Below are 26499 nucleotides of genomic sequence, written 5' to 3'. Positions count from 1 at the left end.
CAGTGACTTTCTCTGAATGATCTTTCACGTTTAGTTAGAATCCACGGCAGAGTAAAGTAAACCAGGTAGGAGCGGTTCATTTTTGAAACGTCAAATAAGGGACCTAATACACTATATGAATATGAACTTAAATGAACACTGACATAAAAAATAAAATTTTTATTCGCAAAACACAAAGGCTACCAGATAATTTTGGTCCCTAGTCAAATCAAGCGCTCCTGCCTGGTTTACTTTACTCTGCCGTGTTAGAATCGCTTATCGCTAGTTCTTAGGACTATTTATTTTCCTTCGAGTTTCATTTCTAATCCCTGGCCGAATTTTTGTGATTTTGTGAGGTTAGCTTATTTTAGAACAAGAATCGATGATTGGAATAGATTGTGATAATTAGTCGAGGCAATTTTTGTAAGTTATTTTTAATGTCTCGAAAATGCACCAATTTTTTTAATAAAAAAATTTCAAATGTCAATCCATGCAGCCGCTACATAAAATGTCGAAATGGCCGACCCAATATTGGAACCAGATGTTCGATGGCATGAATATGTTCGATATAAACTCTCTCGCTTTCTTTAAAAACACGAAATTGCTTAAAAACCTTGGCCATCTGTTTTGTGATATTTTGTGAAATACAAACTAGCTAATAAGCTAGGCCGCGCGTCTGAATGGTATTACCTCCGTCCAGATATCTACCTTGGCTTGATGAACGATCAGTATTTGGATATGATATTCCGAGCTCAACGCTGTCTGAACATAAGAGGTTTCGACGATACTGTGGTAGTAGTGACAAGCTCACTTGGCATGTTTCCAGTATCAGAATCGGTTCAATTCTTCGATAAATTAAACGAAGTTATTCACTGGACGCACAGTTCAGGAATGCTTCGTTGATGGCTGAATGAAGATTTTACTATTATTGAGAAAAAGCTGCTCCTCGGCACGTATCGTAACAGGCCAGAAAAAAACAGGCCAGGTGACGAGTTCAAATTTCCAATTTTGGTTACTTTATGGTTGGACAGTCAGTAAAATTGTATTTTTCATTGAAAAGATGTGGACTGAGGTAGAGCAATGTTTTCTGAAGAACTTTCAATTTAAAAACAATTATTGATTCGAAAATTATTTGATTCTTTATCGGTGACTATAATTTAATCTCAGTTCAACCAAAATATCCGAAAATCAATTATTTCCCCCTTTTGTGACATTGAAATTACCTTGGACCTATGTGAATAGCCCTCGGGCTGAATCGCTCGCATCATTCACCTCATCAAGATTTTATCGACCACAAACTATTCATGACATGAATTATGGCGTCGCGGAAATTACCATCCCCAGCACTAATCGAAATACCGATTTTTTATTGGAAATGTATATTATGTGCCGAACGAATGGTCAATTTAATGTTCGATTCAATTCCGTCTTAAATGATTTCGATTTCAAACTCGATTAGTCATTGTGAGTTAGTGATCAGCAAAGTCTCTTTCAAAAAACATGGAAATTCAAATAGTACTCAGCTTGCTGACTCTTATTTCTGAAGAGGCCAGACTCATAGATGATTTAAACAACTGCTTGAAGTTTGATCACAATGTCTTCATAGTGAGCTCATCAGCAGATATTGATCGTTGTGTGAGGCGTGGAAATCAGCCTAGAAGTCTATTTATCTTCGAGAGTTCAAATGGAAGTGTCACTGGACTGGAAAGTCTTCAGGTGGTACAAAGTAAAAATACTTTTATGGTCGTTTTTCTGGAGAGTTCGACGTTCGACAAGAACCTGAGTTTACTGAAGCAAATCAGGAATATTCAACGTCTCAGTACAAATATGAAGATTGGAGTATTCTTTCAAAATATCCCTTCAATGAACGATGTACGGAGTCATTTTCTGTGGTTCAGAGATCAGTTGGTTGTAAATGTATTTGCAGCGACATACCCACATTCCAGACGTTTGTTGAATATTTTTACTTTTCATTCGTTTGGAAAATTCAAGGTGTTAAACGTTTCAATAAGAAGTAAATGCGAGGATCTATTTCCGAGCCTAGACTCCAATTATCATCAACACAAACTCCGACTGTCCGAATTTTTAAGTGACATGAACAGACAAGTCTGGTTCTCAGTTTTTCAACTAATGAATGCCACGTTTTCAATAACAAACAAGAAATTTAAAACCCTCCAAGAGTTTTTCCAGAATGGAATTGACATCATTCCTAGACTCGGATCGATCACAAAAAAAACATCTGCACTTCTAACGTATCCGCTCGCGTTTACCCACGAAACTATTGTTGTTCCGGAAGCAGAACCACATTCCGGCTTCTACGCTCACCTTCTGCAGTTAACGACGAACGAATTTTTCGCATATTGTGCAGGTGGAACAGCTGCAACCGTAGTAGTATTGTGCGCCTGTCGTTACATAAAACAGAGAAAAATTTTATTTTTACAAAGTTGGATGGATGTTTTCAACCTCCTGATCAATGACAACAGTTACATAAATTATCGACACCTTTCTCGTGCTGAAATGTTTCTTATTGGACCTCTAACATTCGCAGGATTCATTGTCGTTAATGGATACCTTTCGGATATGCAAAGTTATGTGACAAAACCGACTCTACAGCACCAAATTAATACTATTGATGATATTTACAATTCACCGTTGACTATTTCAACTCCACCACAATTGTTAGAAAAACTTGTTGAAACAGTAACTTATCGATCAACTAAGAAAGACTGGGGCAACCGACTTGTAACAATTGATCTACTCAGTTTCTCATATAAAACTTTCAATTTTACTGCAATGTCGTTCGTGATGAATGATCTCTATTTCGATACGATGCTACGTGTTCAACGACGATTGAATATAAGAGGTTATTACGATACTGGGGTAACTGTGGCTAGTTCACTTTGCATGTTTCCAGTATCAGAACGGGTTCTGTTCCTAGATAAAATAAACGAAATTATTCACTGGATGCACAGCGCAGGATTGTTTCGCTTATGGCTAGAGAAAGATTATGTTTCATTAGAGAAAAACGTTCTAATTATGCACCGCAATAGACTAGAAAATAAAGCGGCTAGTGATGAATTCGAATTTCCATTCTTCATTGTTTATGGTTGGATTGTCAGTACAATTGTACTGATAATTGAAATTATGTGGACTTGGGCAAAGCAACGCTATTTAGTCTTAACTCAAAAATTAATTGGATTTGATTGTCATCATGGTCAATAATTGAATAAAATATATTTAAATCAAGGCTGTATACTTTGAGGAGGTCACGCAGACCGCCATTTTATTAGATACGAGGGAACACACCACTTCTGATGATTTTACATATAAAAAATTCACCACATCATCAAGACGACGAGAATCATCAGACGAGGTGAATTTTTGTATGAAATCGGCCATTTTATCCAAAGTATATAAACACTGAAGGTAGCGCAGATCCGCAAAAACATGTGAATCCGCTATGAAAGTAGATAAGTAGGTATGGCCAGTCCATACAAGCCGGAGCACATACGGATTTGCATGGTGCCACCTCAAACGAACTCATTTCTAGTGAAATTCACCTTAAAGTCGGGATCCGTATTTCTTGCTATTCCCTGATGGACTGCGCTAGCTTCAGTGTTTATATACTTTGATTTTATCATCAACTGTGGTGTGTAACCCGCGTATCTGTATCTGCGTGACCTCCCCAAAGTATACAGCCCCAAAGTATACAGCCTTGATGTAAATCGGAGGAAAGCATAAACATGTGATTAGAATAATGTCCATCCAAGAGATTGCGTTTAGTCAAGTAAGATTAAATTTAAATATTTACCAGCGATACAAGATCTTGTCGACATTGTGAGAAAACTATTGTTGCAACTCCACCACATTTATTAGATAAACTTGTTGACACAATAACTTATCGATCAACTAAAAAATAGTGCGACGATAAAATTATTTCAATGGAACCACTCAGTCTCGGAATTCATGCTTTCAATTTTAGAGACTAAGCAAGGGACTAAGGCACATCGAAAAATAATCCTTGATTTATGCTCGAAAAATAATCCTTGATTTGGGCACCATTTGCTGTTTGTTGATAAATTGCTGCAAGTACTGATACTGATAATATATATTACCCACTTGTCACGAAGAAGTCGAGGCTTGTCGAGACTGATAGTGACAAGTGTGTACTCTATTTTATCACATAAACGAAAACGAGACAACAACATGGACCTGAAGTGTAATGTTGGAATTATACTTCTAGTTAAGTAATTTTGACATCCGTGATAAAATAAATAGCAGTGTGAACTACACTGAAAACAGCGGCGAAATATAATAAGACATATTAGGCGAGGTTAAGGTCAAAAATACTGAAACAAATTTAGATTGTAATTTAAGTGCAGCTACATAGCTCGTGTGGAAATGACTATTTACCATAATTATTGACCACTAATTGCAGAGAAATACAAATTATTGTTCGATTGATTTCAATTTTTTTTACAAATTCAATTCGGAAATGTGAGTAAATGATAAGAAAAACTTCAATTCAAGCGATGGAAATTCAAGTAGTTCTCAGCTTGCTGACCCTTCTATCTGAAGAGGCCAGACTTATCTATGAGCTAAACAACTGCTTCGATTTTGACAATAATATCTTTTTGGCAGACTCATCAGCAGTGTTGGATCATTTTGTGAGGAATGGAAATCCCAGAAGTCTATTCATTTTCGATAGTGCTAATAGAAGTGTATCAGGACTCGAAAGTCTTCATGACAAACGAAGTAAAAATACTTTAATGGTCGTTGTTCCGGAGAGTTCATCGTCGGACAAGAACTTGAGTTTACTGAAACAGATTAAGAGTACTCAACGTCTCGACACAAATATGAAAATTGGAATATTCTTCCAAGCAATCACTTCGATGGACGATATAAGAAACCACTTTTTGTGGTTCAAACGACAGTCGGTTGGTAATGTATTCGCTTCGGTTTACTCACCTATTAAGCGTTCATTAAACATTTTCACTTTCCATTCTTTTGGGAATTTCGAAGTTGTGAACGTGACGACTAGGAATATGTGCAAGGAGATTTTTCCAAGCCTAGACTCCAACTATCATCAGCACAAATTCCAATTGACCACATTTTTTAGTGACATGAACAGGCGATTTTGGCGCGAAGTATTTAAACTAATGAATGCAACCTTTGCCATAGAAAACAAAACATGTAAAACTCTCCCAGATTGTTTCCAGAGTGGAATTGACATCGTTCCTAGACTCGGTTCGATCACAACAAAAAAATCTATATTTCTTACGTATCCGCTTACATTTACCCACGAAAATATTGTTGTTCCGGAAGCAGAACCATATTCCGGCTTCTACGCCTATTTTCGAACGTTAACGTCGAACGAATTTTTCGCATATAGTGCGGGTGCAATAGCCGTAATCGTATTAACGTTATGTGTCTGCCGTTTTGTCCATCAGAAGAAAATGTTGTTCTTTCAAAGTTTGATGGATGTTTTCAACCTTCTGATCAACGATAACAGTTACATAAGATATGAGCGACTTTCTCGTGCTGAGATGTTTCTAGTTGTACCGCTTACATTCGCAGGATTTGTTGTTGCTAATGGATACCTTTCGGATATGCAAAGCTATCTGACAAAACCAGTTCTAAAACCGCAACTTAGAACAGTTGCTGATATTTACAATTCACCGTTAACTATTGCAACTCCACCTCAATTGTTCGTACCAGTTCTAGAAACAGTAAATTATCGATCAACTCAAGAAGATTGGGACGACAAAATTATTGTAACTAATCCGCTCCATTTCAGAATTCTAACTTTAAATTTAAGTGATGCGACATCGGTCGTAATGAATGATCGTGATTTTGATATGATGTTAAGAGTTCAACGACGGATGAACATAAGAGGCTATTACGATACTGGAATAGTAGTTGCAACTTCACTTTGCATGTATCCTGTATCAGAAACGGTTCTATTCTTAGACAAATTAAACGAAATCATTCACTGGATGCACAGTTCAGGATTGCTTCATCGATGGATAAAAGAAGATTTTGTTACAATGGAGAAAACTGTTCGAAGTTTCCACCACAAGAGACTAGAAAATAAACAGGCGAGTGTTGAATTCGATTTTCCAGTGTTCATTGTTTATGGTTGGATAGTGAGCACAATTGTACTGATGATTGAAATTATGTGGACCAAGGTAAAGCGACATTTACTAAAAAAAGTTTCAGTTTAGATTGGACTAAGCTTCTAGAATTTAAAGTATTTGATGGCTTTAGTAGCAAAACATTTTTTCATTTGTAATTTTAAAGTTCTTTTTTTTTGTGCACCAATCGATCTGATGGGTGACTGGCTATACCTTCTGTCATTGCGTATTATTGGTAAAAAATATTGTCAGTACTTCCCAGGGCCTATTTTAAGGAATTTAATTTCCAAAAATTTCACAAATTTCACAAAAATTCTTAAAATTTCCAAATTTTGTTTTCTGTTAGATCTCATTCCGAAGTAATCAGTTAAGCTCAAAGACATGATAAACAACTAAAAAGGCAGTAAAAACAACATTTACGATGCAGTCTGTTGTGTTTTTAGATGAAATGAAGAAAAGTGATGGAAAAATTTGAGAATTTTTGGAAATTTAATCTCCCAAAAATAGGCCCTGACTTCCCTCGGGGAAGTTCCCAGACCTTCTTGAAAGGTTCCGACTAATTTGTTGAACATTGAATCGTGCAGTTTTGACTTAGAACAGGTCATGTATCCATTGTTCTGAACCTGAATTTCAGGTCGTCTCGAGAATAATTGAATCTGAACTAACCAGACTGAATTTACCTGAAATCTTAAAATTAGTAGAATTTCAGGTAAATTAGGTCAGATTTCAGGTATATCTGGGATTTTTTCAGGTATAACTCAAATCTTACTTGAATTACCTGAACTTTCACTGATTCTCAAATTTCAGGTAAATTTAGTTCAGGTAAAAACTTTTAGTTCAGATTCAATTTCAATCAGATTCAGATATCATGGACTTCAGGTTTCAGGTCCACCTGATGTGTTCCGATCTTTATTTTGTTGTAAGAATTGACAGAATGAATTCATTAAAAAACACGCCACACCGAAAGTACTAGGGGCTAATGGTGCAAGGAGTAGATCTGTAATACACAGCTAGATAAAATTCGTGGTGACTTTTTTCATAAATAGCTGGCATTCTTATGTGCTCTTTGTAAGTGTATCGAAATTTATCTGTGTCAAAATCTGGGTTTGGACTGACTTCTACTCATAAGGATTGTGGGAGTTTGTTAGTAATTCTTAGCAGGTATCGTAAAAAAAGCATTTATTTTGTGCATCATCTGTTGTTTGTCGTTAAATAAATTGACTTGAGAGAAACAAAATTTAAAAAAATTTGATTTAAAAAGCGTCTGAGCCTATAGAAAATCTCAGTTGAACTGCAAACGCCCTACAATTTTTTCAGCACTTCATTATTAGCGATCTATTTTCAGGTGATATAACTTCACTCTGGTGAAATATCCATGAAAATTGAAGTTGAAATGTTGTTGAAGCTGTGAAGTTGGCTCACAAAAAAATAAAGCGCTGACATTAGTAATTTTATGACGAAATGTAATAGAATTATACTAAAATCTATTACATTTGAAGGATTTTTGGATACCTCTATTACATTTCTAGCCTAGAAATTTTATATAGCGATTCTTCTGAAAAGCATCCTATCGAAATCGATCGCATTTTCCAGTGAAAGCCAAAACCACTTTCAAAAAAATTCCTCGACGTTTGCAGTGGGGGTTAGTGTCATATATAATCGAATCATGGCATTAACGCGCCAACTATATCTACCTGTGTTTTTTCTGTGGATGGCGATTTTCAACAAGTGTTTTGAATTAAATTGCCTAAAATCTCGTCGAAGACTAAACCTTTATGTGCTCCAGACGACATTTGACCATACCTATTCTATACTTTCGTTCGATTTTAAGCCAGGAGATTTACGTTTTGCACTATAATAGGCATATTTTCGCTTCAATATGTATTAGGTGTTGTGCCGCCTTTTCTTGGAAAAGTTTTCCATATGGATTCTTTGGGATAGTGTCCGTGACGCCCAAGAAAAAAGACAAGCGACCGGAAAAATGGGTGACTGGTGGCCAAAATGACAAGAACAAAAATTTATTTATTTTTCAAAGTTCGCATACCACTCAATAGGTAAGTACACTGGGTACACTAGGTTTATCGCAACAATTTTCTAACATCTCAACCGTGTTTTTTCCGAAAGTTAAATCGACTTCTTCATGCAAACATGTGTATTACACATTGTGTAAAGTTCAAGACCTTCGATAAGGAATGAGAAATGTTTTCGATTATATATACTAGTCTGTTTCTGTTCGTTTTATTATTCGATTGCAATCGTTCTAATTGCAGTTCAGTTATTAAAAACAATATTTTCTAAAATGTTCGTTGTGCAAAATTGTGTGCTTGTCATTACAATAGCCGTTGTGTCGACAGAGAAGATTATTTGGAATGGAAATTCGGCTAAGAAATGTGATTTCTCCGCAAGGGACGACTTTAAATCTGTACTTACCGATTTCCACAATTGTCCGGATATATGTGCTAGAACGTATGGATGTACACACTATGTATGGTCGTTGTGGAGTGGCAGTGGAACGTGCTACTTAAAACATGATCCATACGTGACCAAAGACGATGCGAGAGTAAGCTCAGTTGAGTCAGCTGTGTGTGGAATTGAAGCAGTGACTGTTAACTGGAATGATGATAGTAGTTGGGCAGTGCGCTGTGATTTTCCGACAATAGATGATTTTGAAAATGCTCCATCAGTAAGAGAAGAGTGTCAACGGATATGTTCGGCTAATGAACGATGTACGCACTTCACTTGGTCGCTTAATGGAGGCGGAACTTGTTATTTGAAACATAAAATTGATATATCCCGAGACAACGCTTTAAAAAGTCCAAATAAGTCAGCCATTTGCGGTATTATCAATAAATCTACAACGGCTCTGTAATTATTCATTTTATGTTGACGACATTTTGTAGTTCAATAAAAAATCTCGCCATTGATTTGCTGGTCTAATTAAGTCTTAAGTCCAATACATGGCTCTACTCTCCAATTTTTTAATTAAATAGCCAGCACCGGCCAGTCAAGGCTAGTCACTCCTGAGTCTGTTTAAAGATTTCAAAAATATGGTGGAGGCAGTTCGTAAAGTGCAGGGCGATCTATTCCGCATTCAAATATACTTTTACTCTTCTCGGACTTTTTTATTGTTACTAAGACTACCGTCTTAAATCAGTAAATTTACCGATGGTAATCCTCAGTCGTAAGCCGATATTTTTTAGCTACACACTACCGGACTAAAGACACATAAAACATTCGTATGTTCGTTCAACTAAATTTTTAATTTCAATCACACACATCAGACCTTCTTCGACTTCACTCTTGCCGTGCCAGTAATGTAATTGGTAATGAAGAAATGGAAGAACAAAATTGAAAAAACGAAATAAATTACGGAGCATATCAGCACACCCCTTTCGACTCTGTCGGGACAATCGGCCGGACTTCCAACAATATACATTATCCAAATTGAATACACATTGACGAACACGCCGGCAAACATTTGTAAAATCTGCACAGTTGTGATACCCATTGCGACCACCTTGGGCATGCTGATTTTCATTGCCTAAAAGACGAGATGTTTAAGGAAAATCGTTTTCACAAAAAGTGAAATAATAACAGAGTGTTGTGACACCCAACTAGGTGGATGCAACATCCTTTGTTACCATTTCTCTTTCATTCGCAATGAGAGCCAAGCTTACCCTAAGCGCATAGTAGGGATACATTAAACTATGAACGAATGCATTCATGACAACAAACCACATCTGTACGGGTTCATAAAATGGGTACATGTACGCCCAGCTTATAGCTGTAACCACATGATGGTAATAATGAATGAACTTCAGCTCCTGTTTACGTAGCACGATAAAGGCCGTGTCTCCGAATTCGAAAACTTTCGATACCATTATCACGAACCCCCAGAGGGCACTGGCCCCATTATGATGTGTCCTTTTTCAATCATATTCAAAGATAAATCACTACTTAGGACAGTCGACGTTATTTTTTACCGACAAAATACCTACCACTCGCAAACGGTATGGTACAGTCCATTCTCGCCTGTCAGATGATTGGTAAACTCGGGTATTGTACGACAAAATGCCCATATTGACATTATGCTCAACAATATGTTCCACACAGCCAGCAAACCGTTAAGTTTATAGGGTTTTCTGTTTCGCATTAGATATGCTCCACCAAATGCTCCTATTAGATAGACAACGGAGAGGTAAACAGTTCCCATCCAAATTTGACGGTATGTTTTGCGCCAATAAATTGGATCGAAATTTCGTTCATAATCGGTTAGGGTAATGAAATCCGGTTCGATCATGTTGATGGGCTGTATGTCGGACATGTCGATAGACATTTTGAGTTTTTTTTTTTCGTTGGACCTAGAAAATGATTTTTTTTAGCAAAGCTTTAGTGTAGCTAAAAGTGTGCCAGAAACTCAAATATTTTTGACAGCCTTGAATTGCCTAATGATTGAAAACAGAGCCGGATTTTAAGGGAATTGTAAATTCACCCGACAGTTCTACTACACAATATACCATGTAATTTGCTATGAGATGTACCATGAAAACCAGGATAATTACCAGCAAATTCATGGAGTTTCTGTGCAGTACGCACATACCTTTATTGAATCCGGATCAAATTGGATTTGGAAGCAATCCTTAGTGCTGGCACTCTCACTTGGCAAATGAAATCGCCCGATCGCTCCTATAAAATGCTGCTACGCAATCGACTGTCCCGTACGGTTCGTCCCATACTGATCGTTCCAAATACATCAGCTAGTATTTTATTTATATATTTTTATTGTAAATTTATAATTTAAAATTCACATTGACGTGGCAGGCTAATTAAAATTAGTTCATTACCTTATTTCGAATGATAAATTATTCTACTAGGCAATGAACGAGGAAGTCACAAAATCGAATTTGTTGGCAGATAAATATATTATTTAACATATCACTCAAAGTTTTGTTCTGGTGTATAATACGTTATTTATTTCACTGTTGTACATTCGCAGCTGCAATCGCTGACGCAGCATTGCGACTAAAATCTGACTAAGCAAAGCACATGCGTTGAGATTGCCGCGTTTTAAGCCAAAACAACGTAGCACAGCCCTGGTATCTGGTAACTCGAAAATGTTTGGTGTAATAATCCCGTAATGGATGACCGTAATTATCAGCACATATACAAACCGACAAATGACAAGGAATTTGAAGGACACATTACAATGAACACGCATGGCGGTCACAGTAATCCCCCGAACAGTCGTTTAATGGGTGAGAATGTGGAATAACTTGGATAATAATAAGAGTATTATGAGTATTAGTATCCATGAAATATCATTGTAGTGAAGTTGGTTCACAAAAACATAGACCGCGACAACGCACTTCAAGCAAAAGTGATCACAGTTGACAGCTGCCAGATAAAGTACTATTTTGTATGAAATAGAGTGTTATGATGAAAGAGAAAGAGATATTTTGACAAGTACCCCAAGGCAAGTTATAATAAACTGGTCTTCGGTCCTCTCGCTCTCAACGTACCACGTTGAAAGAGAAGTAAATACTTTGACAAGTACCCCAAGGCAAGTTATAATAATTAGTCTTCGGTTTTCTCGCTATGATCATAACAGTATATGGTTTTTAACAGTATTTTACAGTTTTACACTGTCAAGTTTCAGTACCATTTTTAGAGTACTACTCATGCTTGAAGTGCGTTGATTGCGAACATTAGAAATTTTATGAACAAATGTGTCAGAATTATACAGAAATCTATTACATTTGAGCATAGCACTGCTACTAGCATTGTCATAGAAAATATTTGGAGGTTTCTTGACGTCTGAAATATGAGTGATATTGCTTGGAGCAGTGTTCTATGATTTGATCTTTAGTTTCCAAACAGCATTTCCCTATGGCATCAAAAAGAAACTCAAAGTTTTTCATGACACTGCTATGCCATGGTAAGTCAAAAATATCTCATTTGTGTGAAAGCTTTCGGGAGCGTTCGTTAACCTTAAGCTTCTTCTGGTTTTTTTTTCTCGGAAAATTGGAACGGAATCCTCAGAAGAAACTCAAAGTTCTGCAGCGCTAACACACAAATGTGATAGTGATAGCCATTGTTTTGACTTTACACAAAAAATATTTTTTTGAATTTTTTAGGTGTATTGATGCCTAGTTCGCGAACCGCCCTTTATAAAGTACGACTCACGGGGCTAAAAAGTGAAGTTTTTTACCACTGTATCGCATAAAACTGGTTTTAAGCCAAATTTACAGACTTTAAATGTCTCTGTTGCGTAAATTGTTGTATGAATCTCGGTGCAAAGAACTTGGCTCACGATGTGCCGACGGTTTCATGTCATAGTCAGATATCTGGAGCCTAATGAAGTACTTTGCACTCGTATGTCATAAACACCATTATGACACTCGAAGCTTTATATGACATTCAGAGCGATTTCACACGAAACTTGGCGCATCAATGACTATTATATCAGAGGTTACACTGTCCGAATTTGATCGCTATTAGTTTTTCTACTTACATGCCAGGAATGCATTGACTCGTGTATTTGATTGAGTATTACCGATTCAGGTCTAATTACTTGCTTATAATTTAATCCGTTTTCCCTTCAAATGTAAATTATGCATTCGTTTGCATAATAAATTAATAATTAGCGATATACGACATTTGTTGACCTGTTGACGGTTTGAGTGTAATCATCGTGGAAAGTTGTGTGATAGGAGCAATACCAAAATATGAATTTCTTCAGTGAAGTATTTGTGTCTGGTTTCCCGGGCGTGTTTTAAAGATTTTATATTCATTCTATCTCTGATTCGATGGTACTCTCGACGCTTGGACCAAAGTTTCAACTCTTCGTCTTGGTTTTCGTATAAATCTTGGCATGCAACGTTGCAGCCTTCGCTTTCGGTAACGGAGCTTCATATAGTAAGAGAACTTAACATAATTTATGAACGGCTCTCACTTTAATTTCGGAATAAAAATGCTGTCGCCGTTCCAGATTCAATAAATTTATTTTCAAATAACTGATGCGCCTGAAGCGCCTATTTTGTACATGCAACTAATCGGTCTTCTTTGGCTTCACTTGCTTGGGGATGATATACGAGTCGACGAACAGTTTGAGGAACAAAATGGTGTACGGAACATAAATGGCAAACGAGACCTTCAGACCGAACCAATTTCGATGCGGACAATCTGCCGGCGTTCCAATGTAATACATCGTTCGGATTGTGTATACGTTGACGATAACACCGAAAACCATTTGTAACAATTGAATGGTCGTGATGAACATTGCAATCGGTTTAGGAACTCTGACTTTCATGGCCTGAAACCCAGTGTTGTGGAAAAACAAAATTTTGTTAATTCGTCTCATGATCTCCCGATGTTTTTACAATAATTTTTTCCGCTCGCTTCCCGTCGATTTATTTTAATATTTGCCCTGGCTAAGTACTCAGTTAAAAATCATTAAAAAGAATGACCGTTTGGTCCCGGCATTTCTAGCTACAGTTCAAGCATGTATATCCAACAGACTAGAGAGTAACAGGCTAACTCACTCGTCCCGTCAAAGTTGTAAGTTCAGGTTTAGCTCTCACATTATGTCTGATAAAATCCCCGACGCCACCTCAAGTCAAAAAGGAACATTGAAATGACTTACCCGCAGGGCGTAATAGGTGTACATAAAACTATGGACGAATGAGTTCATGACGATGTACCAGAGCTGATTCGGCTCGTAAAACGAGTACATGACCCACCAGCTCGTCAATGTTGTGACATGGTGGTACCTAAACCCAATTGAACAGGAACGATAAATTTAGAACTTTCGACAATGATGGACGTGTATACCAGTGAAGGAAAACCAATTTCTGTTTGCGCAGCACGATAAAGGCGGTGTCACCCAATTCGATTACTTTCGACAGCAACAAAACAAAGCTCCAAAATGCCGTCGCATGATTATGATCTTTCCTGCGAAAAATACAAGACTTTCGTTTGACCGACGGAAACGCCATATCATGCCACTGTACGGCAAAACACCTACCATTCACAGATCGAATTATGAAATCCATTTTCGCCCAACATAATGTGCAGAAACTCCGGCAAGCAACGCGAAAATGCCCACACTGACATCGCAGCCAGTGCCACATTCCAGATCGTTAGCAATCCGTTCAATTTGAACGGTTGCCTCTGTTGCATCAGAATACTTCCACCGAACACGCAGACGACATAGATGGCCGAAAAGTAGACAGATGCTACCCAGTTTCCATCACCAAAGTATTTCCGCCAGTAGGTCAGATCGAAATTTCGCTCATATTCGGTTATAGTCAAGTAATCCGGTTCGGTTAGGTTGATTGGTATGAATGTGGCGGCCATGATAGGATTTTATGTTTTTGAGAAACTGGAAAACGCGAATGAAAGTGAGGGTTAGTTGGACCCAATTTTCGTCGAACTATTTTTTTACGAATTCAAACTCCATGTCTCGAAATATTCTTGAATTTATCAAAAAGAAAAAAATCCAAGCAATTGGGCTCTGCATCTGGCATGCCATTTTTATTCAAATCACTTTGAATGCCACTCATGAAATCAACTCTGGCATTTTTCGCAAGACAATTTCACCACAGATTTTATCAGAAAATGTAAAAAAATATCAAAGATTACCGAGTTCACAGAACGCCAACAAAAATGAATCGATTCTGATATCAGGCACTTTCTAAGCTCTCCGAAAAAAAAAATATTTTCACTACTGACAAGGACACAGCATCTCGAAGCACCGCTGTTGAATGAACAAAGTCAATGTGACACCAGTTACATTAATTTGTCATGTATTATAAAACGTTGCACCTCACCAATCGCAAAATTGATATGGTGAAATGAAATAACAAAAAAAACAAAAAAGATAACGAGGCAAAGATTTATATACTTAAAAACTCGATTGGAGATGCTTGACCAAGCATAGAATTTAGCAAATACCAACGCCGACCGACGAATACCCGAATACATTGAATGGTGTTTGCGTTAGTCACGTTCAGTAAATGGGCCAATTGCTTTTTTGTAATCAATATAGGACTTGATCGAGCGAGAGAGATAAGGAAACTATTACAAATACCAAAAATTAACGGAAATTTACGGGTAAATTCTGGTAGAGTTCGGTAAGGCCGAAAACACTCGAGCAGTTTTGCATTTGCTGCGTTTTCTATTGTAATCAGATATTCACCACAGGCTAAACAATGGAAATCGCAGCATAATTGTCAATCCCAGTAACGCAAAATTGCTCGTTTGTTTTCGGCCTTTAGTCTAATAGTAATTGGGACTAGTGATGGAAATTCTACTTCTTGTGTGCCGTTTCCCGTCAAGATGAAGGCCAGTTACTGAAGGTAAAGTTTCACCTTAGTGATTTAAACCTCATCTTTCCTCGCGTATTTGAAGGTTCTAATAAACATAGGTAAAGACACATCCAAATGATCCCAATTGATCACGATGACATCAAAATTTTCGAACCAAGGTTTTACAGTCAACACGTAAGTCCGCAACCAAAGTATAAAAGGATAAAAGTGTAGGAAGTTGAGGATATGCGTGGCAGAATGAATAAAATAACTTGATCTGAATCCGAATAGAGAACAGAATAATTTAAATGTTTTGTTGTAAACAGATCGAAACAGAATGAACAACTTCATGTTGTCAACCAAGTAAATAGATTGATTGCAGGATTACTGTGACTTCTAATAAAAAATGTAAAATTACTGTTTTTCAATCACAGTTCCCTATCACCCAACGATGACGACGCAATCCTGCATCCTTTACGACCACAATTTCTCACCATATCATCACGGCAACTACAATAATCACGATAGGTGAATTTCTTATTTTCTTATCTTGTATGAAAACCTCCCCGCCTTGACGACGACACCCGACATAGAAATTGAGTGAGTGTTTAGGATTTCTGGTGTGGAAACACTTAAGATCTGGTCGGACAGTTTCACGTGGCTTTATTTCCAGTTGGACCAGTACCGACAACCGGAGAGCCATTGCAACAACTCGTTTTGTGTGGAAACAATACTCTCTGATGAGAATGAATTGGTGGAAAGTTATTTAGAAACGTGTTCATCTACATCCCAACGCAAAATAAACCGAAAACTTACCACAAACATTATCACCGCATCAATGGAACGGGTATATTACATTAGTATGCTCTGTATACACAATCACGGCATGTACTGTAACCTTTATGCACGACATAATACCCTGATCCCTGATGTTGATACTATTGAACTAGCGTGCTATCACCACACAAGTACGTTAAATATTTCTTTAAGTTCACATGCCCAAAAATAGGAACTTATCTACTTATAGTAGACGGCTAGCAAATAAAAAATGTGATCTTCCTATCTATTTTTTGTCTATATGTGAAACAGCGGGAACATGTTTTTTTAATCATTCGGTTTGTGCACAATATGATTACGATAATCGACCAACAAGGAAATTTGTACGAACAAGAACGTCGTTGGGTAGGTTACAATATTTTTGTGAAAAGAAGGGCAAGGTGTGACAGAATGGCAGGTCGTTTTACGGTCAATATGTTTTGTCTCCAAAGAAAGAATCAATTCCAATTGCAAAAAAATTGAGCAAGCGTATCGAGGGTTTCCGGCCCTCAGATGCACTAGTAGCAATAAGATATGCGCCAAACTTGAATAAATGGTAACCACATACTGCTATGTCAATGTAAATACAATATCGCAACCAAATTTAGGTGAACCTCTGCAGGTTACACTGATACATACCCAAAGTACGTCCGGAAGCAGAAGCGTAGCATTTGGAGGTCACTTGGTAAGTATACATGCCCGAAATATTTTGTTCGATGGATCTGTCCGCGTGTGATGTGTACGATTTTTGATGCTTACCCGAAGTACCGAAATTTCGTAGTCAACTGACGATACAGATTTTTATTGACTGCCCCATGTACTTTAACATACGAAGTCAAATTCAAGATTTTTGGATAGTAGTAATCACTGATGAATCATGAGGTTCATCATCAGGCCCTAAACCAGTGGAACCAGAGGCGCCCAAACCGCGCATAGAGTGATAGTGAACCGATTGAGATTGTAATCGGTAGCAGATGGAATGGTAATGGTACAAAAATGGGTGCAAGGGAAGCTGGTGGATATTTTTTGAAATTTAAGAATTGAGATATTCGGAGGGTCATACAACGGCCGATTTTCGATAGACAGAGTCGGTAAATAGTTTTGGTAGCAGTGGCATCCGTCTCCAACCGATTACAAGCTCAATCAACCTGGTTCAGGGCTCCGATTTTGTGTAAAACTCCTCCTTCTGAAAAGTTTTCAAGAAACGCTGTCGCTTAGTTGATGACTGACTTCATTGGGACAATGGACCTGCTACCTTCCTTACAAATTTTCCTGGTAAATTAGTTACCAGACAAGGTGTGAGCAACGAAATGTGTGGAGAAGACAGAAGTCGCAGCAGCAGACAATATTTTTCAGTGGTATGGCAAGCACTGTTCGAACTTCTCCAATTTAACGTGACGAGGGTGACGAGCAAGACATTCATGAAACCCCCACAAACACATTTCCGTAAAAATTTCTTTGAGGATGAACGCCGCATCCAAACCACATTACCACTCTTCGGTGTTGTTTCTGGAACCCTTATGGTTACCCTTACTTCAATTAAGAACTCTGCCGGCGTTAGTTTTTCAGGTTTTTATTGCATTCATCTCAAACATTGGTCGACAAATGTTATCAATCGATTTATGCAGCTGGATCGTCACCCTTTGTTGTTCTCGTGTAAATCACTTGAGCGTGATGTTGAATGACTTGCTTAATCAATCCTGCAACAAAAAAATAGCAAATCGAAATGTCAAGACCCAGCCACAAGAAGTTGCACTCCGGTAAAACGTACCTTTATCACGAAGTTCAATGAGCGCTCGTCGGGCCAATGATCCACGAATCTTCAATCTTTCCGATACGACTGATGGCGTGATCAACTTGTACTGGGGCACTTCTTTGTACAACTTTTCGTATGTCGGCTTGTCGAACAAGACTTGATTGTTCAACTTGTCACGAACTTTTCCCTTTGACCACTTCTTCTTCTTGGCCTTGCCACCTCCACCTCCTTCCTTCTTCTTTTGTGTTTTTTGTGGCTGTTTAGCCGAAGCCTTCGAGTCTTTTTTTGGCGGCTGTAACGAGAAATGGATTAATGTAGCGTCAGCTATGTAAATGAATCGATGCGGAGAGTGGTGAATTGAGGTTATGTTCACCAAAATCTTTTTCAAATCCAAATGAATTTCACAAATAAACCGGAACTATCGCAAAACCGCGGAGCGAACACACTAAAATCACACAAATTTCATGGAATGATTGATTTTGTCGCATAAATATCAAAAGCAGTATCAACAAGACGAACTTCCTCCACATGGCCAACGAATACAACAATCGAAATTTATTGACTCAAATCACTGTGCACCATGAAATTTGTACGAAATTCGTTTCTCACACACTCGCTACAAATATTTTGCAATTTATTGCCATCAAATATCTGGTTTTTGTTGGGAAAAACAATAGAAATTCGAGAGCAGAAAAATTCGTGCGACTCACCATCTTGATTTACACGCGAAAAAGGTGGATTCACAGTCAGATATGAACTGCGTTATCGATGAGCTGTCAATTTCCATTAGCTTCCCGCGCTTCCCGAGACTTTATATTTCGTACAGATGACGCTCAAGTCGGTTAGTAGAAACTGTCGCTTTTTTCAAAAGAAATGGCGCGCAATACTGATATACATAAAAACCAGCTTTCAATAAAATATTCTGATGACCCTGCCACACAATGTGAGTGTCATACACACAATAATAGTTATCAAAATTTGGAAAAGACCGACGTTTGTTTCTTACACTTACAATATCATCATGACAAATCTGTCAAATTGTCCGGAAATACAATGAACGTCAACACAAGGTATGGTCGAATGTCAAACTTTATATGTAGCGGAGGACATAGCGATTTCATATAAGCATACGTATGAACAGACCATACCTGGTTTATACTTTCATTGCGGAAATACTGTTATAGACTGTTATGATCAGAACGAGACGACCGATTACCAGTTAATTATAACTTGTCTTGGGGTATTTGTCAAAGTATTTGCTTCTCTTTCAACACATTACGATGCGAGCGAGAGTACCGAATACCAGTTATTTATAACTCGCCTTGGGGTACTTGTCAAAATATTTCTTTCTCTTTCATCATAACACTCTATTATAGTCAGTGAACGTCAACACCAGGTATGGTCGAATGTCAAACTTTGTGCGAAGATGAGTTTGTTTATATGAAATCGCTATGTCCGCCGGTTTGTATGAACAGACCATACCTGGTTTATACTTTCATTGATTATAGTGTCCCATTTCGGAAGTTGTTCAATTTTATGCTGCGGTGCCACAATAGAAAAAATTATTTTCACTTTCACTTTTGCAATTTTTTATATGGAATGCCGCGGGGACAAAGTTGTTCGAAATTCGAACTGGAACACTCTATAGCGTGTTTTAGTTCGAACAATATTATTAGAAGAAAAAAATTCGATTTGTCTGTTGTTGTTTTGTTTTCCGACAGCTGCGTGCCCGCAGCATCCATTTTTGAAGGCTGATCGAAATTCGAACTGAAACACTCACTTATATTGTGTGGCAAAGCCATCAGTGTTTTTATACTTTGAGTCAAATGCGATCGTTTCAGGAAGAGTTCATTTAAACCTAAACTATTCCGAATCTTAACATTGGTCACCTTTGTGAAACGTTTATTATGTACAATGTTGTATGCTACATGTGAAACTCAGTGAATGAATTTATTGTCGGCCCCATGCGAAAGTTGACCATTACCTAACAGTTTGTCCATCCGAAAATAATCCATTACATGAATGATATGTATCGTTCACGTTGCGTGAACCCCTTTGTGACGAATAACTTTCACAGCATCCAAAGTGATCTACTATCTTAGGAACATAATGTTGCATAATTAACTATTTCGTCGCTACTCAGTGCTTACTGTAACTCAAATTCGAAAAAAATTGAGGTATCAAATCCAACAGTTTTCACGTGGAAAATAACTAGAAATAGACTTGATGCCACTCAGCATCATAATATGCAAAATTTGCAAACTGTAGATGCCTCTGTGGCATAAAACTTTCTATAAATCTCGGTGCAAAGTAGTTTATTACAAGGTTCTGAAAGAACTTTCAGAACCTTGGTTCATTAGGCTCACGATGTGTATTATGGCACTCGATGTCATAAATAACTATTATTGGGGCATGGGGCAGGTACGAAACCACAGGAAAATTAACGTAGGTGATCTGAAAAGCCTTTTACCAACTCTCCCGTGCAACAGTCTAGTTCATTAAAAAATTGTCAAGAAACGCAATAGCTTTGTTATACCGTAATTCAACCAACGAATCACGCAATCAATTTTCTTGTCATTAAAAGACTGCAAAACTGAAATCAATCAACTGGAAAGAAAAATTGTGATTTTACTGTCAATCAAAAGGACATCCATTTCCATAACCATCGACAGTATAAAAGGTATCGGCACTCGAGAAGGCAGTTCAATTTTGAAATAGAAACATGAATCGGTTGACGAATATTGTATCAATTGTAACCATCGTTATAATGAGTGGTTCATGTAACAAAATGCAGTTGCTCAACGATTATATCGAATCAAACGATATAAATGTCGTTCTACTCATTTCATGTGAATTGTTTAACATGGCACCATCATCAATCAAAGACCTACAACATCGTGGAATTTGGACAAATGTTTGGGATATTTCAGCGGACGTGAATAGCCACTTTTTCGATCGCTACACCAACCCACCCTGTGTTGTAATTGATTTACGGTGCAATAAAACTAAATTTTTCTTAGGAGAGATGTCCAAACGCGTACTTTTCCACCAACAACAAAAGTGGCTCATGTGGAGTGAAAGTCGGCAAGAGGCTTTCGATTACTTAAACGATGAAAATATCAATTTTGACGCTGAGATTATTGTGGCAATTCCGTCGGGACAAGGTTTCTATGGCATTTATGAAGCCTACAATCCATCGTATCGCAGAGGTGGACGACTTAATATTACAGAGATGGGTCAATGGAATGAGGCTATGGGCTGGAATGTAATGATGAACCAGACGAAAATTGAACGAAGACGCAATCTAAATGGACTCGCATTCCCAACCGTTGTAACGGTAAATAATTTCAGTTGTATCGCACCAAAGTGACTGACCATAATTTCTTGCTTCTCAATTTTTGAAGCTGGCAAACATTCCGAAAAGTTTGACTTTCTTGGAACACCTTCAGTCCAACGAGTTTGTCCATCTGGACAGTATTAGTAGGTATATGTATCGTCTGTTCCTTTTGATGATGGAAATGTATAACTTTAAGGTCAATTTGAAATTGACCAATTTGTGGGGACTTAAAGACGATCAAGGTTATTGGCATGGGGCAGTCGGTGCGCTAAATCGTAGTCAAGTTGATTTTTGTGTAACTGGACTACGTTGGGCAAATGAACGATATGGAGTCTACGAACAGACAACTGCGGCATATCATGAACAGTAAATTTTTATTGTCCGTGCCCGCACTGCTTGCTAGTTGTGAAATGGACCTGTTGTCTTTTCAGATTTTTGTTTATGTTTCGCCATCCGAAAATTCAATCGACGAACGTTTTTCTGTCTCCCTTTGAACTAGCCGTGTGGTTGACTATTTTCGCATTGGGCTTTTGCAGTGCATTTGTGGTTCGTCAAATATTTTATATTGAAAATCAGGAGACCTTAAGAGGAGGATCCATAAAAAATGGCGACATTAATGACGATTCGTACAGTAATTCCATTCTGATGATTTTCGCATTTATATTTCAACAAGGTAAGTCATAGTCCGGGCGCTTATGTAAGACATTTATTTACTTTATAACCCACTGTACTATGTAACGATCAATGATTGTTTGTATGTTGTTGTCTTACTCTAGCTACACATAGCGACGTGAAAGAGGCCTAAAATGTTTCTTTTGATCTGCTGTCAAGTTTGACAGTTTAACAAGAGAAAACTATAATAAGCTGTCGCTTGCGTCGCTATGTGTAGCTACAGTTATTTACTACTACTATCGTCATTTTGTTGCAGGATATGACGCAAAGCCGTCGTTGATATCGTCACGCATAGTAATTACGACAATGCTACTTTTCTCCGTACTAATCTACCAATTCTATTCGTCCTTCATCGTCGGATCGCTGCTGACGGAAGCACCGAAAAATATCAAGACCGTCAAACAATTGCTAAACAGCCATTTCGATTTCGGTGTCGATATCGTGCCCTACGTACTTGACAATTTTCGTTCTGCCACTGAAGAGTCGACGATTGAGCTGTACAACAAAATCATGCAAAATCCTGGCAAAGCACTGATGCCACTAGAAACGGGACTTAGTTTGCTGAAAAGGGGTGGATTTGTCTTTAACACAGATGGTTGGTGAATTGTCTTATTCTTCATTTTATCTCTATCCCTCTCTTCCTCTAAATCTATTGTCTCACAGGAAGCTATGCCTATCACGTTCTGAAAGGTTGGTAGAGCCATTGATTGTTTTTTTCTCTTTATTTTAAATCAAATCGTTTGCAGACATGCTGACTGATTCGGAAAAGTGTGACTTGCAAGACATTGTTTATCTTCCGAAGCAACCGGTTGGTCTTGCAGTTACCAATAAGTCTCCTTTCAGGGAGCTCGTTAAAATCAGGTGGGTGGATGTTATACACGCCTGAAGTTAGTCATTTTATCAAAATTCTTGTTCCAAAACTTTGCATTTCGCAAAAAGCATTCACAAATTTAGTGAAACTGGAGTTTTGTCGTACAATCAAAAAACTTGGTACGGCGTTCGTCCGAAATGTGAGGTTAATCAACTTTTTGTCGCTCCTATTGACATCAGTCACTTCTCTTCTGCGTTGTACATCTTACTGGCTGGAATATTCACTAGTACCATTATTCTTGTGATTGAGGTCATGGTCAATCGTAAAAGAAAATGTGAAATGGCCGCAAATGATGGAACTTACTAAAGCAAAGGGCCTTGTGTCAGTAGTGTAGTTTAATTCCTTTCACTAAGCGACCGACTAGATTACAGTGAAGAATCGCCAAAGTCAAATCATCAAAAAATAATAATGAAAAGTCGCCAAGAAAGATAGGCGAACAATCACCAAAAAATATCTTTGCGATACTTCACAGCTATACTGGAACCATAGAACTGCTACAGAGCTGTGTTAGAACATAATTATATCGCACGTGATCTAAGGGCTATTTTAATTTGTACTAAATACACTCTTTTTGGATTAAATGCCATAATAAACGCTTTTAGGTCAGATTAACTGACTTTTTTTTTCATAAAAACCCTTTTTTGAGCATTTAAAGTCTTAACAAAAAGTTTTGATGTAGCCAGCGGCATCTATTTGGATATTATATTTGCGATAAAATCGATAGAATGTTACTACACTTGCTTCATGTGGGGCTCTGTAGATGGTATACATGTCGCACAGTGTTGCAGGTGACAGCAAGAAGCAGCTATAAAAGTGAATTTTGTAAGGTTATGTCAGGTTCGGTGTTTTTGTTTTGAAAATTGTTTGTTGTGAATCGCAAAAAAAGCGAATAGAAAATCATTTCACATATGCAAACGGTGCAACGTTGAACGACTAAATTTAAAGCTCGTATTCCATCATTAAAAGTTCAAAATTTAGTCAAAAACAATGAGAGTGATAATCCCGGAGTCTAGTCGAAAAAGCAACGATCAAGATTCATCGGATTCAATAATTTCGAAGAGACACAACGATTGCTTACCATGCAGACTAGTCAGCGGTTTCGGTATTATTGGAATCGGTAAGTGATTTTGTTTGTTTTATTTTTGATTCAAACACAACTCACGGTGTCATGAGGATGCCTCCTTATGCACCGTGACAAACAAAGAACCAGATCGGAAATATTTTAAGTTCATCATGTCTCCATTGCTTCTCGTCGTCCTCTGCTATGACCTGAACTCGAATGCAGTGAAAACTGATATTAAAAATCTTAGGAAATTCGAAGAAAGAGATAAAACGCGGTCACTGAACCTCCACAAGGCCCTGTTGCCGTTTCATATGTCTCTCACAAATGTCTTCCCCATAATAGGTGTCTAACTAATTGACCGCTCTATGTATTTCAGGTGGCTACATTTATTCTCAGGCAAAACATCGCCCAGCTGGTGTCGGTAGGAATCTTATCATCTCAACTGCTTTAGGTAACAAGAATCCACTTTCAGAAGCGATTGAAATTTGGTCAAATAAAACTTCTTCTGCTGCTCTAATTTCAGTTGCCAGTTACATTGGTGTGGCGAGACTTACGCAACTCTATCCATTCGATAAAAAGTAGATTTTTAGGCTTAGCATCTTACGTTTAATGTAAATCGAACCAAAAGTGGCCATTAAATGAGCAAACATTGAGTTTAGAATGAAAACGATTTTTTCTTTCCGTTAAAATCCGACCTTTCCCAGTTTCGAATCGGTTTTCGGGTCGGCTGTAATTTCTTGAACGGCCACAATGTTCTCATTGACTGATGTCTGCACTTGGCGAACGCTTTGGATTTGCAATAATCGTAGAATCTTAGCCGCTTCGTCCATGTTCTTATCAGCGAAAATGTACTGATCGCTGCCCTTAATCGGATACGCTTGACCGACAGGTTTGGGCTGGTTTAATGCTTCCGGTCGCAATTTTTCATAAATTATGCGAGCTGATGCTTCTAATGTAATCGCTGGATTCGTGTGCACCGGATGATTTAATCGTTTCGCCAATTTTTCCACTCCGGAAACAAAATCTGCGCCGACCAAGTTCATCGTGTCGAACGGATTGGACGATTCAACGGTGGGCTTTGATGCTTTGCACAATTCACTCACCCGATCCGATGTGAAGGTTTTGTATGTTTCGACTGGAATGTACAAAGAAACGGATTGATTTCGAATGGAAGTTCTTTAGTTCGAGAATAGTGTAAAAAGGACTTGCCGTTGTCAAGGTATTCTAAACGAACCGCGTAGCTTAGCAACCAGGACAATTCTTCAATCGGTCCATTCACTTTCATCATTCCCACATCTTCTTTGTATCGTTGGTATGCAGTTTCCCAGCTGCTTTCCCAATTCGGAGTTCCTATCGCTCGCAGTGGTACACGATCTTCGATTTTATAGTGCCGGATCTTTTGATCCTCTAACCACAAAACGGTGTTTGCGAATTGTTGTCGATCTGCAAACGAAATTGTTGTGAACGTTTTAACATGATTTCAAGTTGAGTGCTTTCTGTCTCACCAGTCGCGTCGACTGTATCTGGTGTGGGATGTTCTAGGGCAATTAATTTATTTCGGAACATTTTCGTTGGCTTTTCTTGAATTTATACGAAATAAATAAACTTGAATGCCCCGGGGCTGAAAGTTAATGACGGACAGTAAAATACATGCGAAAACGTCAGTTTAGTTTTGCAATCTTTCGCTAGGTGCCGTTGATGTATGATGCTTTAATTTTAGTAATATTTGAATGAGGCGCTTTTCTCTGTTTGTTTTTTCATTGAATCTACGAAACAAATATGTTGCATACGTACGATAGAATTGAAAAAAATTTGTGTAAAGGAATAGTATTTTGCATAACAAGGAGCGAAAGTAAAAAAATTCAAACGATTTGAATTTTTTTACTTTTGCCCCGAGTGATGCATACTATTTTTTATGCCAAATACTGCGGAAGATTTGTATTTTCGGTCCGAAACAAAACATAATTTTAATTAAACTGTTGAGTTATCAACAAAATTTGCTGTAGAAACACCAAAATGCCGAAAAGCGCGGGGGTCCAGGGGGCGGCAGCTCCCTGGTATAAAATTAAAAACAATTTAACAAATGAAATTACTGTAAACATACATTCACTTGCTCACAAAACATTTGGCTATCGTCAACACAACACTACACTCAATGCGTACTTTCAATCAAGTGAACATGTGTTTTCGAGACATATGAGGACCGAAAGTAAAATGATGACAGTGACATTTACTTTCGGCCCGCAAATACGCAAGCCCACGGGGTGAAAGTAAAATGATGACAGTGAGATTTACTTTCGGCCCAAGGCCTGAATTTTTTTACTTTCGTTCACCATTTGAGGACCGAAAATACAAACTTTCGCAGTATTTGGCATAAAAAGTAATGTATAGGATCTATACAGTGTTAAAAGAGCGTAAATCCTCAAAATGAGGATGCGCATACAAAATTCATATTTCGAAAATTTGAACTTTGAATTTCGATTTACTTTAATTTCTAAATGTTTGACATTGCCACAGAGGCCAGTTAAATTTAACTGATATTCGCTCTCAGTTAACGTTATATATG

The 26499-nt window shown here is 37.8% G+C and overlaps 6 protein-coding genes and 1 long non-coding RNA gene across 9 annotated transcripts; 3 read left to right on the top strand and 4 right to left on the bottom strand.

Annotated features, from left to right (window-relative positions):
• Positions 1-9354: 9354 nt before the first annotated feature.
• Positions 9355-10872, bottom strand: LOC119077991 (putative fatty acid elongation protein 3). 3 transcript variants are annotated; one of them, XM_037185373.1, is made up of 4 exons: positions 10676-10872; positions 10112-10617; positions 9791-10037; positions 9355-9654 (listed from the first exon to the last, which is right to left on the bottom strand). In XM_037185373.1, the coding sequence occupies exons 2-4, from the start codon at positions 10447-10449 to the stop codon at positions 9391-9393; spliced, it is 849 nt and encodes a 282-aa protein (XP_037041268.1). In that variant the 5' UTR covers positions 10450-10617; positions 10676-10872; the 3' UTR covers positions 9355-9390. The 3 variants fall into 3 exon arrangements, with proteins under 3 accessions (XP_037041268.1, XP_037041266.1, XP_037041267.1); XM_037185371.1 differs by having other exon boundaries at positions 10112-10474; positions 10714-10871; XM_037185372.1 differs by having other exon boundaries at positions 10112-10474; positions 10655-10677.
• A 2226-nt stretch (positions 10873-13098) lies between these two features.
• On the bottom strand, positions 13099-14896 carry LOC119077987 (elongation of very long chain fatty acids protein 6-like). Its single transcript, XM_037185368.1, has 5 exons — positions 14754-14896; positions 14137-14493; positions 13944-14063; positions 13756-13882; positions 13099-13425 (listed from the first exon to the last, which is right to left on the bottom strand). Exons 2-5 carry the CDS (start codon positions 14466-14468, stop codon positions 13162-13164), a joined length of 843 nt encoding a protein of 280 aa, XP_037041263.1. The 5' UTR covers positions 14469-14493; positions 14754-14896; the 3' UTR covers positions 13099-13161.
• A 203-nt stretch (positions 14897-15099) lies between these two features.
• Positions 15100-16505, top strand: LOC119077988. The gene is made up of 3 exons (XR_005087916.1): positions 15100-15781; positions 15853-16018; positions 16092-16505. It is a non-coding gene; the product is annotated as an uncharacterized LOC119077988 (long non-coding RNA).
• Positions 16506-17791: 1286 nt separating this feature from the next.
• Positions 17792-18787, bottom strand: LOC119077986 (40S ribosomal protein S25). Its single transcript, XM_037185367.1, has 3 exons — positions 18701-18787; positions 18006-18282; positions 17792-17934 (listed from the first exon to the last, which is right to left on the bottom strand). The coding sequence occupies exons 1-3, from the start codon at positions 18701-18703 to the stop codon at positions 17855-17857; spliced, it is 360 nt and encodes a 119-aa protein (XP_037041262.1). The 5' UTR covers positions 18704-18787; the 3' UTR covers positions 17792-17854.
• A 2034-nt stretch (positions 18788-20821) lies between these two features.
• On the top strand, positions 20822-23184 carry LOC119077985 (ionotropic receptor 75a-like). The gene is made up of 7 exons (XM_037185366.1): positions 20822-21327; positions 21395-21693; positions 21759-22000; positions 22256-22594; positions 22663-22689; positions 22746-22860; positions 22939-23184. The coding sequence occupies exons 1-7, from the start codon at positions 20854-20856 to the stop codon at positions 23174-23176; spliced, it is 1734 nt and encodes a 577-aa protein (XP_037041261.1). The 5' UTR covers positions 20822-20853; the 3' UTR covers positions 23177-23184.
• Positions 23185-23664: 480 nt separating this feature from the next.
• On the top strand, positions 23665-24600 carry LOC119077983. The gene is made up of 3 exons (XM_037185364.1): positions 23665-23987; positions 24310-24384; positions 24457-24600. Exons 1-3 carry the CDS (start codon positions 23858-23860, stop codon positions 24513-24515), a joined length of 264 nt encoding a protein of 87 aa, XP_037041259.1. The 5' UTR covers positions 23665-23857; the 3' UTR covers positions 24516-24600.
• LOC119077982 (RNA transcription, translation and transport factor protein) lies at positions 24517-25595 on the bottom strand. Its single transcript, XM_037185363.1, has 3 exons — positions 25439-25595; positions 25143-25376; positions 24517-25068 (listed from the first exon to the last, which is right to left on the bottom strand). The coding sequence occupies exons 1-3, from the start codon at positions 25497-25499 to the stop codon at positions 24617-24619; spliced, it is 747 nt and encodes a 248-aa protein (XP_037041258.1). The 5' UTR covers positions 25500-25595; the 3' UTR covers positions 24517-24616.
• Positions 25596-26499: the final 904 nt, after the last annotated feature.

Source organism: Bradysia coprophila, unplaced genomic scaffold (assembly GCF_014529535.1).
Source record: "Bradysia coprophila strain Holo2 unplaced genomic scaffold, BU_Bcop_v1 contig_24, whole genome shotgun sequence".
Lineage (NCBI taxonomy): Eukaryota > Metazoa > Arthropoda > Insecta > Diptera > Sciaridae > Bradysia > Bradysia coprophila.
This window is presented reverse-complemented; position numbering and strand designations above follow the sequence as displayed.

What these genes read in the sequence shown, in the direction of transcription:
- LOC119077991 (XM_037185373.1), bottom strand. Translation starts at nt 10,449, where the DNA reads ATGTCTATCGACATGTCCGACATACAGCCCATCAACATGATCGAACCG. An exon ending in TACCATACCGTTTGCGAGTG is followed by an intron (nt 10,038 to 10,111) that starts GTAGGTATTTTG and finishes TGATTGAAAAAG; the next exon opens with GACACATCATAATGGGGCCA. An exon ending in ATCCCTACTATGCGCTTAGG is followed by an intron (nt 9,655 to 9,790) that starts GTAAGCTTGGCT and finishes CTCGTCTTTTAG; the next exon opens with GCAATGAAAATCAGCATGCC.
- LOC119077987 (XM_037185368.1), bottom strand. Translation starts at nt 14,468, where the DNA reads ATGGCCGCCACATTCATACCAATCAACCTAACCGAACCGGATTACTTG. An exon ending in AAATTGGTTTTCCTTCACTG is followed by an intron (nt 13,883 to 13,943) that starts GTATACACGTCC and finishes AATTGGGTTTAG; the next exon opens with GTACCACCATGTCACAACAT. An exon ending in ACACCTATTACGCCCTGCGG is followed by an intron (nt 13,426 to 13,755) that starts GTAAGTCATTTC and finishes ACTGGGTTTCAG; the next exon opens with GCCATGAAAGTCAGAGTTCC.
- LOC119077986 (XM_037185367.1), bottom strand. An exon ending in CATTGAACTTCGTGATAAAG is followed by an intron (nt 17,935 to 18,005) that starts GTACGTTTTACC and finishes TTTTTGTTGCAG; the next exon opens with GATTGATTAAGCAAGTCATT.
- LOC119077985 (XM_037185366.1), top strand. Translation starts at nt 20,854, where the DNA reads ATGGCACCATCATCAATCAAAGACCTACAACATCGTGGAATTTGGACA. An exon ending in CATTCCCAACCGTTGTAACG is followed by an intron (nt 21,328 to 21,394) that starts GTAAATAATTTC and finishes CAATTTTTGAAG; the next exon opens with CTGGCAAACATTCCGAAAAG. An exon ending in TGCCTATCACGTTCTGAAAG is followed by an intron (nt 22,690 to 22,745) that starts GTTGGTAGAGCC and finishes AATCGTTTGCAG; the next exon opens with ACATGCTGACTGATTCGGAA.
- LOC119077983 (XM_037185364.1), top strand. Translation starts at nt 23,858, where the DNA reads ATGAGAGTGATAATCCCGGAGTCTAGTCGAAAAAGCAACGATCAAGAT. An exon ending in TTTCGGTATTATTGGAATCG is followed by an intron (nt 23,988 to 24,309) that starts GTAAGTGATTTT and finishes TATGTATTTCAG; the next exon opens with GTGGCTACATTTATTCTCAG. An exon ending in TATCATCTCAACTGCTTTAG is followed by an intron (nt 24,385 to 24,456) that starts GTAACAAGAATC and finishes CTCTAATTTCAG; the next exon opens with TTGCCAGTTACATTGGTGTG.
- LOC119077982 (XM_037185363.1), bottom strand. Translation starts at nt 25,499, where the DNA reads ATGTTCCGAAATAAATTAATTGCCCTAGAACATCCCACACCAGATACA. An exon ending in AGATACAGTCGACGCGACTG is followed by an intron (nt 25,377 to 25,438) that starts GTGAGACAGAAA and finishes TTTCGTTTGCAG; the next exon opens with ATCGACAACAATTCGCAAAC. An exon ending in TTTAGAATACCTTGACAACG is followed by an intron (nt 25,069 to 25,142) that starts GCAAGTCCTTTT and finishes TGTACATTCCAG; the next exon opens with TCGAAACATACAAAACCTTC.